Consider the following 13618-nt stretch of genomic DNA (forward strand, 5'->3'; position numbering starts at 1 on the left):
AAGTAGTATCACTTGCCATCTTTAATTCAAAGAAAGAGATTTTAAGTGATAGTTTAGATATGTGAGAGCTTGCACCAAAAATCAAATCTAGCTTCTGCCATGCTTCCGATGGAGACTCCAAGTCAGATATATGATGTATGTAATCATCACCCAAAGCTAAAGCAATTATACCATATGCTTTTTCTTCTCTTGCTGGATCCCTTGCCGGTCGTGTCGGAGCTGAAGATTCTCCAGCATTTGAGGCCGTAGAAGAAGCGGTAGGAGTAGGTTTGACAAGTCCCCATAATTTCTCCCGCATCAATGCAAATTTTACCTTCATTTGCCATGTATGGAAGCCCTTTCCATTGAACTTCTCAAGATTATATAAAGTAGCCATGAGAGGGTCTAACCCAGATATTGGGCAGTGTCTATCTCTCTTACAAGGCAAAAAGAACTGAAATACTTCCAAAGTATAGGCACTTGATGTAGCAAATAGTAGTGACTAGTTTTCAAACAATGATGCTACTTTTTGCATGCTTCATAGAAGTGACTGAAATAAACACTTTCCAATCACAACCAGGTCTAGCAAGTCAAAACAAAACTGAAGCAACACTTGTAGTGAAGTTATTGAAAACTTCAAAAGACCAGAAATGCTAGAGTAGCATTTTATGTAGCATCATTTTCAAAAGTATGTCAAAACTGTCAAAACTAGAGAGCTGAACTTGGAGGGCTCATATCACACTCTTCAAAGCAAAAGAAAGGGGGCTTTCTGAGGCAAAAGAAAGCTGGTATACCATAGTAGATCCTCTGGGAAGAAGAGGCGAAAATATGCGTCAGGTCGCCTTCACCTTCTTGAACAAAGTCGACTGGTTTTTCTCTGTTTTCTCCTTCAATATGCAGCCATTGCTGCTCAGATTTCAGCACAAGGTAGCTCTAGGTATGGAGAAGTTTGCCCTGGAAGGAATTAGACAAAGACAGAGCAGGGGAAGAAGAGGCGAAAATATGCGTCAGGTCGCCTTCACCTTCTTGAACAAAGTCGACTGGTTTTTCTCTGTTTTCTCCTTCAATATGCAGCCATTGCTGCTCAGATTTCAGCACAAGGTAGCTCTAGGTATGGAGAAGCTTGCCCTAGAAGGAATTAGACAAAGACAGAGCAGGCGCAGAGAACTTGCAGCAGAGAACTTCGACGATCTTCATGTAATGACGACGAGCAGACGCAATGATTCGTCGATTCCTTGCAGCCAGGAGTGCGCCCCAACTAGGTGGATCTTCAGCTGGAAGGGCGTGGGAAATGAGTGAGAATTGGAGGAGAACAAGCTTAAGCAAGTTTTTGGAAGAAGAGGGAGAGATGGTGAAGAAGAAGAAGAAGAAGATGATGATGATGTGGCAAAAATGGGCTCAAGGGGGATCAAATGGCTCTGATACCATGTTGGAACACTGAAAGGAAAGAGTAGAGTGGACACAAAATCAGAATACTTGCTTATGGACTGAAGAAAAGTGAGGTCCTTAAGTAGGCACCTCATACAAGCTCACTGACATCACTAATGACTTCAAAGCTCCACAATCATCTCCTCAATCTGCTCCTAGATTCACTCAATCATCCTATGTGGCTTTTCCACCACCTAACTGTGCTTGTGGGCACCTAACTGTGCCTCTAGCACTCACACATAGAAACATAAGGTGTGCCTGAGGCATACACCTTGAGATATCCCAACACATAACCTTCCTCATAGCAACTTCATTCAAGGAACTGGGAGAGAGAACTCAACCTGGTGGTGACCTCCCTATAATCGAGCACAACCTTTGACAGTGGGCAGGAGAACTCAATCTGGTGGTGAGCTCCAGCACACCGATGCTCTCAGTGTGTGGGAACTCCCCACCAAGTTGAGTTCTCCTCTCCCAATGCCAAAGGTTGTGCTCAGTTATTACGAGTGGCTCTCGACCAGGTTGAGTTCTCTCCCAGTGCCCGACGGAACAATGGACGATGGACATTCGTAAGCTGAGAACAAGATCAAATGCAACGGGCCTAAAATTCATTCTGCAATCCCCCCTTTAAGACCCATTTCCCTTGGTTCCCCATCCTGCAACTCCCTTGGTCATGGCTATGGCTGGTGGAGTGTTGTAGGATGGAGAGCCAAGGCAAACAATGGATCCCGTGACTTGGGTAGCATTATGAAGGGGCATCGAGCTTGCAACAAAAGATTCATCACAGGGGTGGAAGGGGGCTTGGAGAGCATGGAAGGGGGGGTAGGGGAGGGATTTTCTTGGGTGCGGTGAATTGTTTCTCTGCCCTTAAGACCTTTATATAGCTAGAGGATTACCAAAAAGCGAGCAAGAAAAACCGAGCAGAGCTATTACACCGAGCATAAAAAAGCGAGCAGACCATCCAAATCATTCATTTATTGTATTGGGGAAAGAATATTGTAACCATCAAATGCAACTGAAAACATGAAAGGGCCAGAAGTGTGGTGTAGGGAAAGTTGCTACTCATTTCTATAGACTCTAAGCATCCTATTTCTCATTATCGGCACCTCTAAAGATCCATTACCTCTCACATAGATGAACGAAATCTGTCTATATATGTATTACCTCTCACATGGATGAACAAAATCTGTCTATATATGTATCTATTTCTTATTTACAACAAATAAAAGGAGCATAAGAAGCTTCAATTTTTGGATTATTTTCCTAACCTTTTATCCATCTACCCTAACATTATATGAGCATAGAAATAAACTTTTATTTTGGCTTTTGCATGACACTGTATTGTACTTCTGTCATTGACCTCGTGTATATGTAGGAACTATCACACTCTAGTAAGAGCAAACATTTCAGTGGTTGCCATAGATTCAAGGAAGCTAAATCTGTTAGTATAAGGCAATCAATCTACTCTTTCGGTGGTACTCAGAGGTGAATTATGTCTCCCAACCTATATTTTAATAGAGAAGGAGAGTTGCTTAGCAATTTTCGACATAGTTGCTCTAGCCTTTAGGGTGAGGGTACAAATTAAGTGGCATTCATGGAGTTCCCTGCATGGACCTCACAAATCTTTCTATCCTTTCCTAATAGAGCTCAAAGGATTCCTACCTCTCTATCCGTATTTGTCCATAAAATAAGGTAAGAAGAGCAAAGTGGAAGAAGTGTTTGCTGCAGGCGAGATATAGAAGACTAACGACTACTAAGGGGTTTATGGAACTACAGACTCATAATGTGAGATGAAAGGAGTAAGCTTGAGGAGAGGAGTAAGGTAAGAAGAGCAAAGTGGAAGAAGTGTTTGCTATGGGCGAGATATAGAAGACGAATGACTACTAAGGGATTTATAGAACCACAGACTCATAATGTGAGATGAAAGATTTAGAATAAAGAATTGGTAGAGGCTGAGATAACTAGATTATATGAAGTAATAGATGCAAGACCGTAATGCGAGACATTAGAGACATGTAAGACAGTGAGTACATTGAAATCTATGAAATAAAGTACAATTGAATACAAATCTGAAGTCTGTTTGATATAATTACAATATGCTATGTCAACTCTCAGAACTGGTACAAATATAATCTACTCTGTCCGGTCCCATAACTGATTCAACTATAATCTGTCCTGTCTCCCACTGATACAACTTACAATTATCTTGAAAGTTTTAGAACCTTGATCGTTGCTTAAATGGTAGGGTTGTTGTGAGTGTGAAATTGAATGTGAACGAATGGACTGACTCCGATTAGCAACTAGTCGGGAAATTTTGAGCATGGCTTTGATTGGTTCTTTTAGAGTTCTCTCCTCTAAGGACAAATTAATCTATGCTAATCTAGACTACACCAACCGTTGAAGCGAAGAAAAGCAAGAAATAATTTCTTTTCCATTGTTCTTTTTAATATACTTAGGTTGCAAGTTAAAAGCAAGAAATAATCTATTTTCCATTGTTCTTTTTAATATACTCAGGTTGCGAGTCTAAAAAAGATAAAATTTTTATTTACAAAAACTAATTTACTTACAACTCATAAGAATTTAACATTCACATTAATAAGAAGTTAAAATCTTAATAAATTTAAATTTGACTTTATGAAAAATAATAAAAACTAAAAATTTAAATTAACTCCAAACCCTAATCCCTAAACCCTAAACATTAAACCCTAATCCTTAACTCCCAAACCCAAAACCCAAACCCTCAAATCCTAATACCTAACCCCCAAACCCGAAACCCAAACCCTAAACCCTAAACCCTAAACCCTAAACCCAAACTCCCAAACCCTAAACCCTAAACCCAAACTCCCAAATCCTAAACCCTAACCCCCAAACCCTAAACCCAAACCCTAAAACCCTAAAACCTAACCTCCAAACCTAAACCCTAAACCCAAACCTCCAAACCCTAAACCGTAAACCCAAACCCCCAAACCCTAAACCCTAAAGCCCAAACTTCCAAACCTTAAACCCTAACCCCCAAACCGTAAACTCAAACCCAAAACCCTAACCCCCAAATACTAACACCCTAAACACTAGCCCCAAACCCAAACCCTAAACCCTAAACCCCTAACCCCAAACCCCAAACCCTAAACCCTAACTCCCAAACCCTAAACCCCCAATCCTCAAACCTTAAACCCAAACCCCCAAACCCTTTTTTAATTCAAATTAATTTAACTTAAGACTAATAAGAATTTCAAATTCACATTCATAAGAAGTTTAAATTTTGACAAAGTAAATTCTTATTAGTTTGAATCATAAAACTTAAAATATAAATAAATTTAATTTAACTTAAAGTTTATGAAAAAATATAAAAATTTAAACATAAAATTAAGAAAATAAGACTTAAAATAAAAAAATTAATATTTACGTAGAAAAATATATTAATTCTCACTAAAAAGAAATAAATTAAACTAATAATATACGAATGTAAGTTAAACTACTTTTAAAATTTTCAAAAATGTGATAAATTTGAAATTATACTTTCTATATTCCAACACAAAATGCATTTTTTTCTACTATATTCCAAAAATTTTAATTGAGAAATTAAACTAGTAAATTGAAAATGAAAGCGAAACTCATTTTAAATTTTAAAAAAAAGAAAAATTTAAAATTCAAGTTTCTACAAGTTTTCCTTTTCGCATACATTTGTCTTTTCACACTTTTCAAGTTTTCACACATTTGTCTTTTCAAACACAAGGTTGTCTTTTCACACAATTTTCAAGTTTCCACACATTTGTCTTTACAAACACAAGGGTTCATAGTTTAAAAAAAGGCGTGAAATTTGAAATTCAAGTTTCCACACGTATCTCTTTTCAAACACCAAGGTTTATAGTTTTGTTTGTTTAAGTTTCGACTAAATCACACACCAAGGTAGATAGTTTTGTTTGCAAGTTTCCACACGTTTACATTCTCCTTCACTATCTCTCCTCTAATATCCCTCATTGATCGTAGCTTCCAAATTCCTCCATCAAAACATCTCTCCTTTATCCCTCCTTGATCGTCGCCCACTCCTTTCTCCTCCTCATTGGTAAGATTTTCTATCTCTTTCATTCTTACTCTCTCTATCCCTGTCTCTCATACTTTCTCTTGCTCCCTCCCTCTCTAAATTTTCATCTCTCGTCTCCTCTCTCCCTCTCCTTCTCTCTCTCTCTCTCTCTCTCTCTCTCTCTCTCTCTCTCTCTCTCTTTCCTCTCCTTTTTATTTTCTCCCCTCTCCTCTCCGTTTCCTCTATCTTTATTTACTCTCTCCCCTCTTCTTCATTTCCTCTCTCTCTCTCTCTCTCTCTCTCTCTCTCTCTCTCTCTCCCCTCCTCTCCGTTTCCTCTCTCTCGTATCGCCTACTCTCTCGCTTCACCTCTCTCTCTCTCTCCTCTCTCTCTCTCTCTATCTCTCTCCTCTCTTTCTCTCCTCTCTCTCTTCTCTCTCTCTCGCTCTCCCACTCTCTCTCTCTCTCTCTCTTTCTCTCTCTCTCTCTCTCTCTCTCTCTCTCTCTCTCTCTCTATGACTCGAAAATAGCAAAGGACTTGCACAAACTTTCGTGGAGAATGCCCTAACGCACCCTTTTGCTAACCCAACCCAAAAAAGATGACACTACTCTAAGACCCTTTGGAGGGCCAAAAATTCACGCTGCAAATGAAGGCCAACAATTGGAAAACATTTGAGATGTTTAAATATATGTATGTACCATGTATTTACTTACTTTTGAATAGGCCTTCAAATTTCAGGGCTGGAGTAGTTGTGCTTCTATGAAGCAAGAAACGTAATAGAATTCCTGCACAAACAACCGAATAATAAGAGAGCTTTCGACATGGTCTCTTCAAGGAAACGGAAAGAGCGTCAGACTATACTCTTTTAAGTTCACACACCATCGTCAGGCCTGGTCAAATTATGAAGGCCGCTTTTCGTCTGTAGTACAAGTAAAGGTACTCAAAGCAGCTTGAAGATGCTTAGCTTAGTCGACGCGCTCACTACTCTGGAACGGGTGGCCGAGCCACCTTTAATACATAACTTCACAACAGTCATGCAAAAGTACAAACAAACTTGTCCCAACCAAAGTCATAAAAACTACAACTACATAGAATCTATTTCAGAGAGAATCTTCTGACTCGACATTTCGTAACTTGAATAGACTAATCTGAGTACTAATAGCCCACCTTTAACATTAAGAAAACTCGAAAACTTGAACGCAAAACATGCAGCATTTGCATGCTCATAGTTGTGCTTCTATGAAGCAAGGAGCGTGCAAGGGCTTTCGACATGGTCTCTTCAAGGAAACGGAAAGAGCGTCAGAGGCGGCTGGAGGCCCTGAGTCAACAGCGGACGGAGGTCTGCACCCTTCTTCGCAGCAAAGAAGCTACACTGCAAGAGGAAAGAAATTTATGCCTGGGATTGATTTCTGACCTGCGTCGGCAAATTAAGAAATCAGATTTGCTGTCCGAACTAAACAGTGCTGAGACGTCACTGCACCGTGAGCAATTGCAAGAACTCAACACCCGCATCTCTAAGCTTGAAGCCTACATCTCTCAGCTTGAAGCCGACATCTCTAAGCTTGAAGCCGATATCTCTCAACTTAAAGCCGATGTAGCAGTTCTCAACGCACAGATTTTAGCGACAGAAGCAGAGATCGAAACATTGCCGGACTTGAATGAAGCAGGTTTCAACACCTATCTTTCTAGCATGTAGTGTTTATCGAATCTTTTTAATGGATTTCCACTCTTTTTATCCCTGCAATTTATAACGGATTTCCACATTGCAGATTACTTCACTCTGACCAGAAAGCTCGGGCCACCCTCCTTTGCAGAAGGCTAGGAACTGGCGAAAAGCACAAGAAGTGCCTGTATATTTATGTCACTGCCCTCCAGAAGCAGAGCCCCCTCTTCCCCTCACCTTAGTGCACCCTGCATTTGCAACATTCGTTGACAGATTCAACAACACCTCAACAGTCGAGTTCGGTGATGTCGAGTGCCAACTGGCTTTTGATCTATGCTCATTGGTGGCAGAGCATTATTCTCGTGAGACCGACAAAATGGAGGACATTAACCGCTTGTTTAGCAAATATCTGGGGTTGGCCATCAATCCAATAACAATTCTCGGCTACCCTACAGATGGATCTCATGTGCAGGGCACGCACCTGATTTACACGTCACAAGGAAAGAAAGAAGAGGGGAATTCCTTATTTCAGGGGATTCATTATTATGGCTTGTTCCTCTCTAGTATGGAACAGAGATTGAGAGCAAGTACTGTTTGTCCATGTTTTCTTGTAGAGCTGGTCGGTGTCCACATCAGGATAAGTGGACTCGCTTACTTGAACAAGGTGGCATGCCAACCATTCACTACCTTTATGCATTGTTATACCAATACCTACGACAAGACAGACATGGACTGCCTTTGCAGAGCATTCTGGGCCTTAAGACAAGGTATTTCTGAATTGAAGCAGTTCTATGGATCAAGTCCTCCACAAGTTGACAAGAGAATTCCTTACCTCTACAGGCAAAGCCAGTTCAATTTGTCGAGAGGATTGGCACCAAACTTCTCTTTGTGGTGGAGGTGGACCAGTCTAAGGATTTGATGTTGGTCAAGTATTGCAAGAGGTACGGGGACACCGTGCATGCCACATGGGCAGGTAATGGCCTCGCTCCTAAGCTCTTCAAATCTGAAAAAATTGCAGGTGGCTGGGTCGCCATTGAGATGGAATACCTGCCTCGTCCAGATTGGAAAACTGTACATGAGTGGGCCAAGCATTTGGATGAAACTAAAAAGTCTGAATTGCGATCAGCAGTTCACAATGCATTGAAGGAGGCACATACTTGTACATGTGAGGGGATGGAAGTGGCGCATGGTGACGTGCGGGCTCCCAACATCATGGCGAGATCAGTGGAAGATTCTTTTGAGATCAAGTTTTTGGATTTTGATTGGGCTGGCGCTGTTCAATCTACAATATATCCTTCCTTCATAAATACGGATCTGCTCTGGCATAAATATGTGGGAACCGGGAAGCCCTTACAGCAGGACCATGATTGGTGGTGGGCAGACAAGTGGACCGAGGTAGACACTACTTATGTTTTATTTTGACGATATCACGAAAACATTGGGTTACTCTTTTTTTTGTAAAAGAAACGTTGTTGGGTGAGACTTTTTGTGTTGTGTGAACAGGCAGAAGCAGAGGACTCTACGGACGTGTAACTAAGAGGAGTAAAGGCATCATGGTCATTGCAGCAGCAGAAGCTGCTGATGACTTGCTTGATTTTGGTGATAAGTTGCACAGACCGCTTAGTTAGGATGCTTAGTTAGGATGTGTCACAATTCTTGTAGTTAATCTTCTGTTGTGTAAGCAGGCAGAAGCAGAGGACTGTATGGACGTGTAACAAAAGGTGAGTAAAGGCACCATGGTCACAGCAGCAGCAGAAGCTGCCGATGACTTGCTTAATTTTGGTGATAAATTGCACATTACATTGAGACGCTTAGACGCTTAGTTAGGATGCGTGACAATTCTTGTAGTAGATATTTTTGAGTAAAGCGCAGACGTGTGATTGTAGACCTTACATTCTAGATGTGATGGAGTTGGTCTGGCAGATTTTTACATCAGGAAATTTGCAAAGGATTCTGCAGGACTCATCACACCTAGGTTGAGGGGTCACCTATGCACACCACTACTTCAAGTTTGCATCATGAGAGGGCATTAACCTTGGAAAATCATATATAAAAGCAATCTTTTGAATGCTATCCCATGATGGTGTTGGGAGGTTAGGATCCCAATGATATGTAAAATAGGTTAGAAGGGTCTGTGCCTGCAATGGGCCAGTTCAGGACACCTTCAATTTTGGGTGATCTTGAGAATTTTCTATATAGGTTGTACTTCCACTTCATTTAGGTTTTCAGTTGTCTAGCAAAGGATGGCTAAATGCTCCATGAGGAACTGCAGGGGAACTGCCTGCTGCCAGCCTAGCGGTGTACCTATCAATAGTATCATCAGGCTTCTTTTTCAGCTTGTAGACCCATTTTGTTCCAATAGCGCTCTTCTCTGGAGGCAAGTTTACCACATCTCAGGTATTATCTTCGCGAGTCTTTAGAAACCTAATATAGCTGCTTATTCTTGGGCACTGATGACGACATAAGCCTTGCTTTGCTTACTAAGTATGTCTACCTTTTGTTTTTTGTTAGCTCATTTTTCTCCTTTTTAGTTTTCTTTTTGCTTTGTAGAACTTTGGTTTTTAGAAACAAAAATCTGAATTTGTAAGAGCAGATATATTCTAGTCTTACAAATGTACATATATTATTTTCTGAATGGAGCTCAACTCATCCTGCATGGCCTGCATCCAATGCACATTATCACATGCATTCTCAAAGCACTCATACTCTTCCTCATCGATGAGGGTACCCATCCTAGCTGACTCTAAAAACTGTGACCCCTCTGCCTCAGCTGTATCTCTGCGAGTCCTGCCAAATAAAGGAGCAGAAACCTACTCTTCTGGAGAGTTTGGACCAGCCAATAAGGCACAGCCCATGCTTCGTGCAGAGCTGAACCTTCCCTTGCAACTACATCCCACAAACGCACTTTGTCCATGTCCAACACGGCTAGTGAAATGTCCTCTTTGTAGCTCTACCATTCCAACAATATTGGCCATCTATGGAGACATACCAAAGTGCTTTTATTTCACCCGATGAGTTGTATAGATTGGCTGAATCATCTGCATAGGTGTCATCTGCGCGGAAAATGGTTTGGTTTGGATTGAGGGAAGGAAGCGCAACAATCTAGCATATGCTTTCCAAGGTTGTGATTGGAGTATCAATCTACCCATAGCAATACATTTGCAAAGCTTTTAAGGTCAAGAGTTCCGAAGCCATCCACAATCGGAAGCAGGGTTATGAGTTGCGATGCCAAGAGCCGCAAGCTCCTCCCAAGCAAGATGTCCAACCCCACTTTGGCGCTTTTGAATTTTGGGTTGAATTTTCTTGTCAGACAGCAACGGATTAGAGAACCTTATTCAAAGTCGAAACGACACCTTGATTGTGTCTTTTGCACATTCACGATTTGATTCAATGGGTGAAAGTAAGAGCATAACCAATGTAGACGTTGCTCCTGGGAGTTGAAATACCTCGATGGAGAACTCCTCAACCCTCTTCTGTTATCCTCTAAGAAATTCCTCACCTCTCTTTTGCTATCCTCCAAGAAAGTTTCCTAGATTAACTTGTTCATGCTTGTAAGAAAAAACCTCAAAAACCAGCAACTTTTGTGTTAACTTGCGGAAAGGAGTATTGAAATCATGTGCAGGGACAAAAAAGATTCCATCCAAGTGTAAGAATTCCAACACAGTGAGGAGAGTTCACTCCAAGTCAAGTCTTGAGAAATGGAGTCCAAACAAATCACCTTCCATAGTAAGCACACTTGGAGCAAGCAAACACTCACCCTGGGAACTAAGTTGATCAACACTTTGATCTACCAAGAGACAACGATGATCACCATAACTTCTTCAAAGCCTTCGCATCGACCGATAGACACTTTGCATGGGCGGCAATATTGATTTCTAAATTCCCCCTCAAGTTTCGACTTTGCAGCCTTCACTCTCATGCTTGCAGCCAGCTGCTACACACGGCGTGGCAGATCCATGAGATAGATGTTACGCCATTTCAGATTTTGAGCTTGTTGTTCTAGAAAGAACCTCGTTGTGTCCACCCTTTGTTAAGATATAGTAAGATAATAAGATGAGATGACTGGGGACCCACACCTAGTTATATAGTTTAGCTGATTGCCCCAAAGTGAATGTCTTTATGAGGTTAAAGGTGTCTTCTCCTCCTCTTTCTTGTGTACATGCACAACCACTCAAACAAAATCTCTCTCTCTCTCTCTAATATTCAAACGCATGCATGCTTATTAAGCATATGTATGCACACTGTCTATAAGTTTTCCTACTCACAAAAATTCTATATTTGTATTGTTATCTTACACATGGCCATATGTATATCTCACAGCCACTCATGCTTGATTTACGTGGAATGTCACATATTGCATGCAAAAAAGACTCTCTCAAGCATCTGTATATGTTTGTCTTGCATGTATATATATGTGTATGTGTTGCATAAGCGTGTGCATGCATATATGTAGTGAGTGCATGTGTATGTGTGTACATCCCGTGTACATGTGTGCCCACATGAGTGTGTGAATATACACCCCCTATGTAGGTATAATAACCGAAAAAGGAATGTAACCCTACATAAGAAAGAAAGAAGGAAAGAAATTTTATTAGAGTCTTCAGAAGACTGATGGGTCTATAGACTGAAAGAAAACCTGATACAAACCACAGTAAGGGTGGAGCTACTAAACTAGTATCATCACCCGTGCTGAGTCCTAAGTCTGATCATACATAGTCAAATACATCTGGGTGTAACAATGAAAAGAAAAAAGATTGGAGTGGAGCGGAATCCTCCGTATGTCATGTCGCCCTGGTTGGTGCGTAGCCGGTGATGGGACGTTGGCGTCCGTCAAGGGATGTCGTGCGTCTCAGTCTCTTGGAGAAGGCTTGACGCAAGACCAAAGCCACCGTGACTCTCGTGGGACGTGTCCCGAGTTTAAACAATGACAAGACGTCCCTCATAGTGATTTGTGTGTCCCCTCAATGCCTCGTGTGTCATGCTGCAGTCTCCAATGTGATGAGGATGATCCCCCAACAATCCTTGGAAGCTTTAAGGGCACGTCTCCACAAATTAGCGAAGAAACAAACACCTTGTTCCATGGCATTTACGCAAGCCAATGAGTTATTGACTTTGAGGCCGGACCAATTGTCGTCACACCTTCGAAAGAGTTATACCCTTTGAGTCTCTTCAAGGACGAGCACTACGAAGAGTTGGCTTTTCGAAGTTTGTTTTATGGACACACTCATGCATACGACATACCAACCCGAATGAGCTACTAAGACATAGTCAAATGAGAGTTGTGTAATGAGGACAGAAGGCTTGCATGGTGTGGCAAGTAATGTCGTCCACTTGGATACGCATGAGAAAAGGTCAACTACAAGGAAGAATGCTTGATGCAAGAGCAGCAATTGTGGGGACAAACATTGAGAGGCTATTACAATCCAAAATTGGCTTCCATGACTTCATTTGCCTAAGAACATCAACTGATTATCAACATTGGAAGGAGATGTTTTTGCCATGGTGAGACAACTTGGGACACCCATATTCTTCATCACCTTATTTGCGACTGAGAAACGGTGGGAACCACTATTGTGATGCCTTCACGAATTGTAAAAAGCAAGCTTTCCACACAACACTAATAACAGACACCGACAACCAAGAGCTAACCAAGTCTGATCCTATCACAACCGTGCAATATTATGTACACAAATTTAGAGCTTTGAAGATGTTGCTACGACAAGATGATAGCATTTTGGAACCAATAATGGATTTCTACTTCGTGACAGAATTCCAAAACAAAAGGCAACCAACATGATCATGGGCTAATATGGATTGACGAAGCGCCCATTTGCAACAATTGTGATGACGGCTGTGAACAATTCATTGACAAATGCATCACAACAGCGCCAAACTCGACATCAAACAAAGTGATTTGCAAAACCCAAAAACATAGACAAACATGCAAAAAAAAACAAACAGACTGCAAATTTGGATTTCCAAAACCACCCGTGCGACAAACACGTGTTTTAAGGCCTTTGCCGGATGAAATGATCAAGACCATACATAAAGGAAACTTTGCAAGACATTAATTCCTACATTGACATTCAATGTGTTCCTTCACACAATTTCAATGTCTGAGGAAGAATACGAACTCGCAGTTTGCAAGCAAAAAATTTCATGAAAAGAGACCCAAAGGATGTCTACACAAGCAATGTCAACCCAACTTTGACGAGACTTTGGGGAGCAAACATTGATATTCATTTCATTTTAAATCCTCACGGAGCAACATCTTACTGCACGTCGAAGATAACAAACATTAACAAAGAAACAAACAACGCTATGAAGACAACGATGGCCCAAAGTTTCAAAGACATGGAGCTATAGAGGAATGTATCCATGAAGTCGGCAACACAATTTTGAATACGCAACATATCAGTGCACAACAAGCAGTTTACCTATGCCTTTCGCTCCCACTCACTAACGCGATAAGAGAATTCATATACATAAACACAAATCCAATTGAAGACAAGACACTCCTACTAAAGCAC

General features: G+C 41.1%; 1 protein-coding gene across 2 annotated transcripts; it reads left to right on the forward strand.

Moving 5' to 3' along the window:
* The first annotated feature begins 6140 nt into the window (after positions 1 to 6140).
* On the forward strand, positions 6141 to 7387 carry LOC147889560 (uncharacterized). 2 transcript variants are annotated; one of them, XM_087391983.1, is made up of 3 exons: positions 6141 to 6249; positions 6678 to 7092; positions 7195 to 7387. In XM_087391983.1, the coding sequence occupies exons 1-3, from the start codon at positions 6247 to 6249 to the stop codon at positions 7245 to 7247; spliced, it is 471 nt and encodes a 156-aa protein (XP_087248109.1). In that variant the 5' UTR covers positions 6141 to 6246; the 3' UTR covers positions 7248 to 7387. The 2 variants fall into 2 exon arrangements, with proteins under 2 accessions (XP_087248109.1, XP_087248110.1); XM_087391984.1 differs by having other exon boundaries at positions 6141 to 6237; positions 6675 to 7092.
* The last annotated feature ends 6231 nt before the right edge of the window (positions 7388 to 13618 follow it).

Source organism: Dipteris shenzhenensis, chromosome 20 (assembly GCF_047967505.1).
Source record: "Dipteris shenzhenensis isolate YYH24624 ecotype China chromosome 20, Dip_SZ_1.0, whole genome shotgun sequence".
In the NCBI taxonomy this organism is placed as follows: Eukaryota; Viridiplantae; Streptophyta; class Polypodiopsida; order Gleicheniales; family Dipteridaceae; genus Dipteris; species Dipteris shenzhenensis.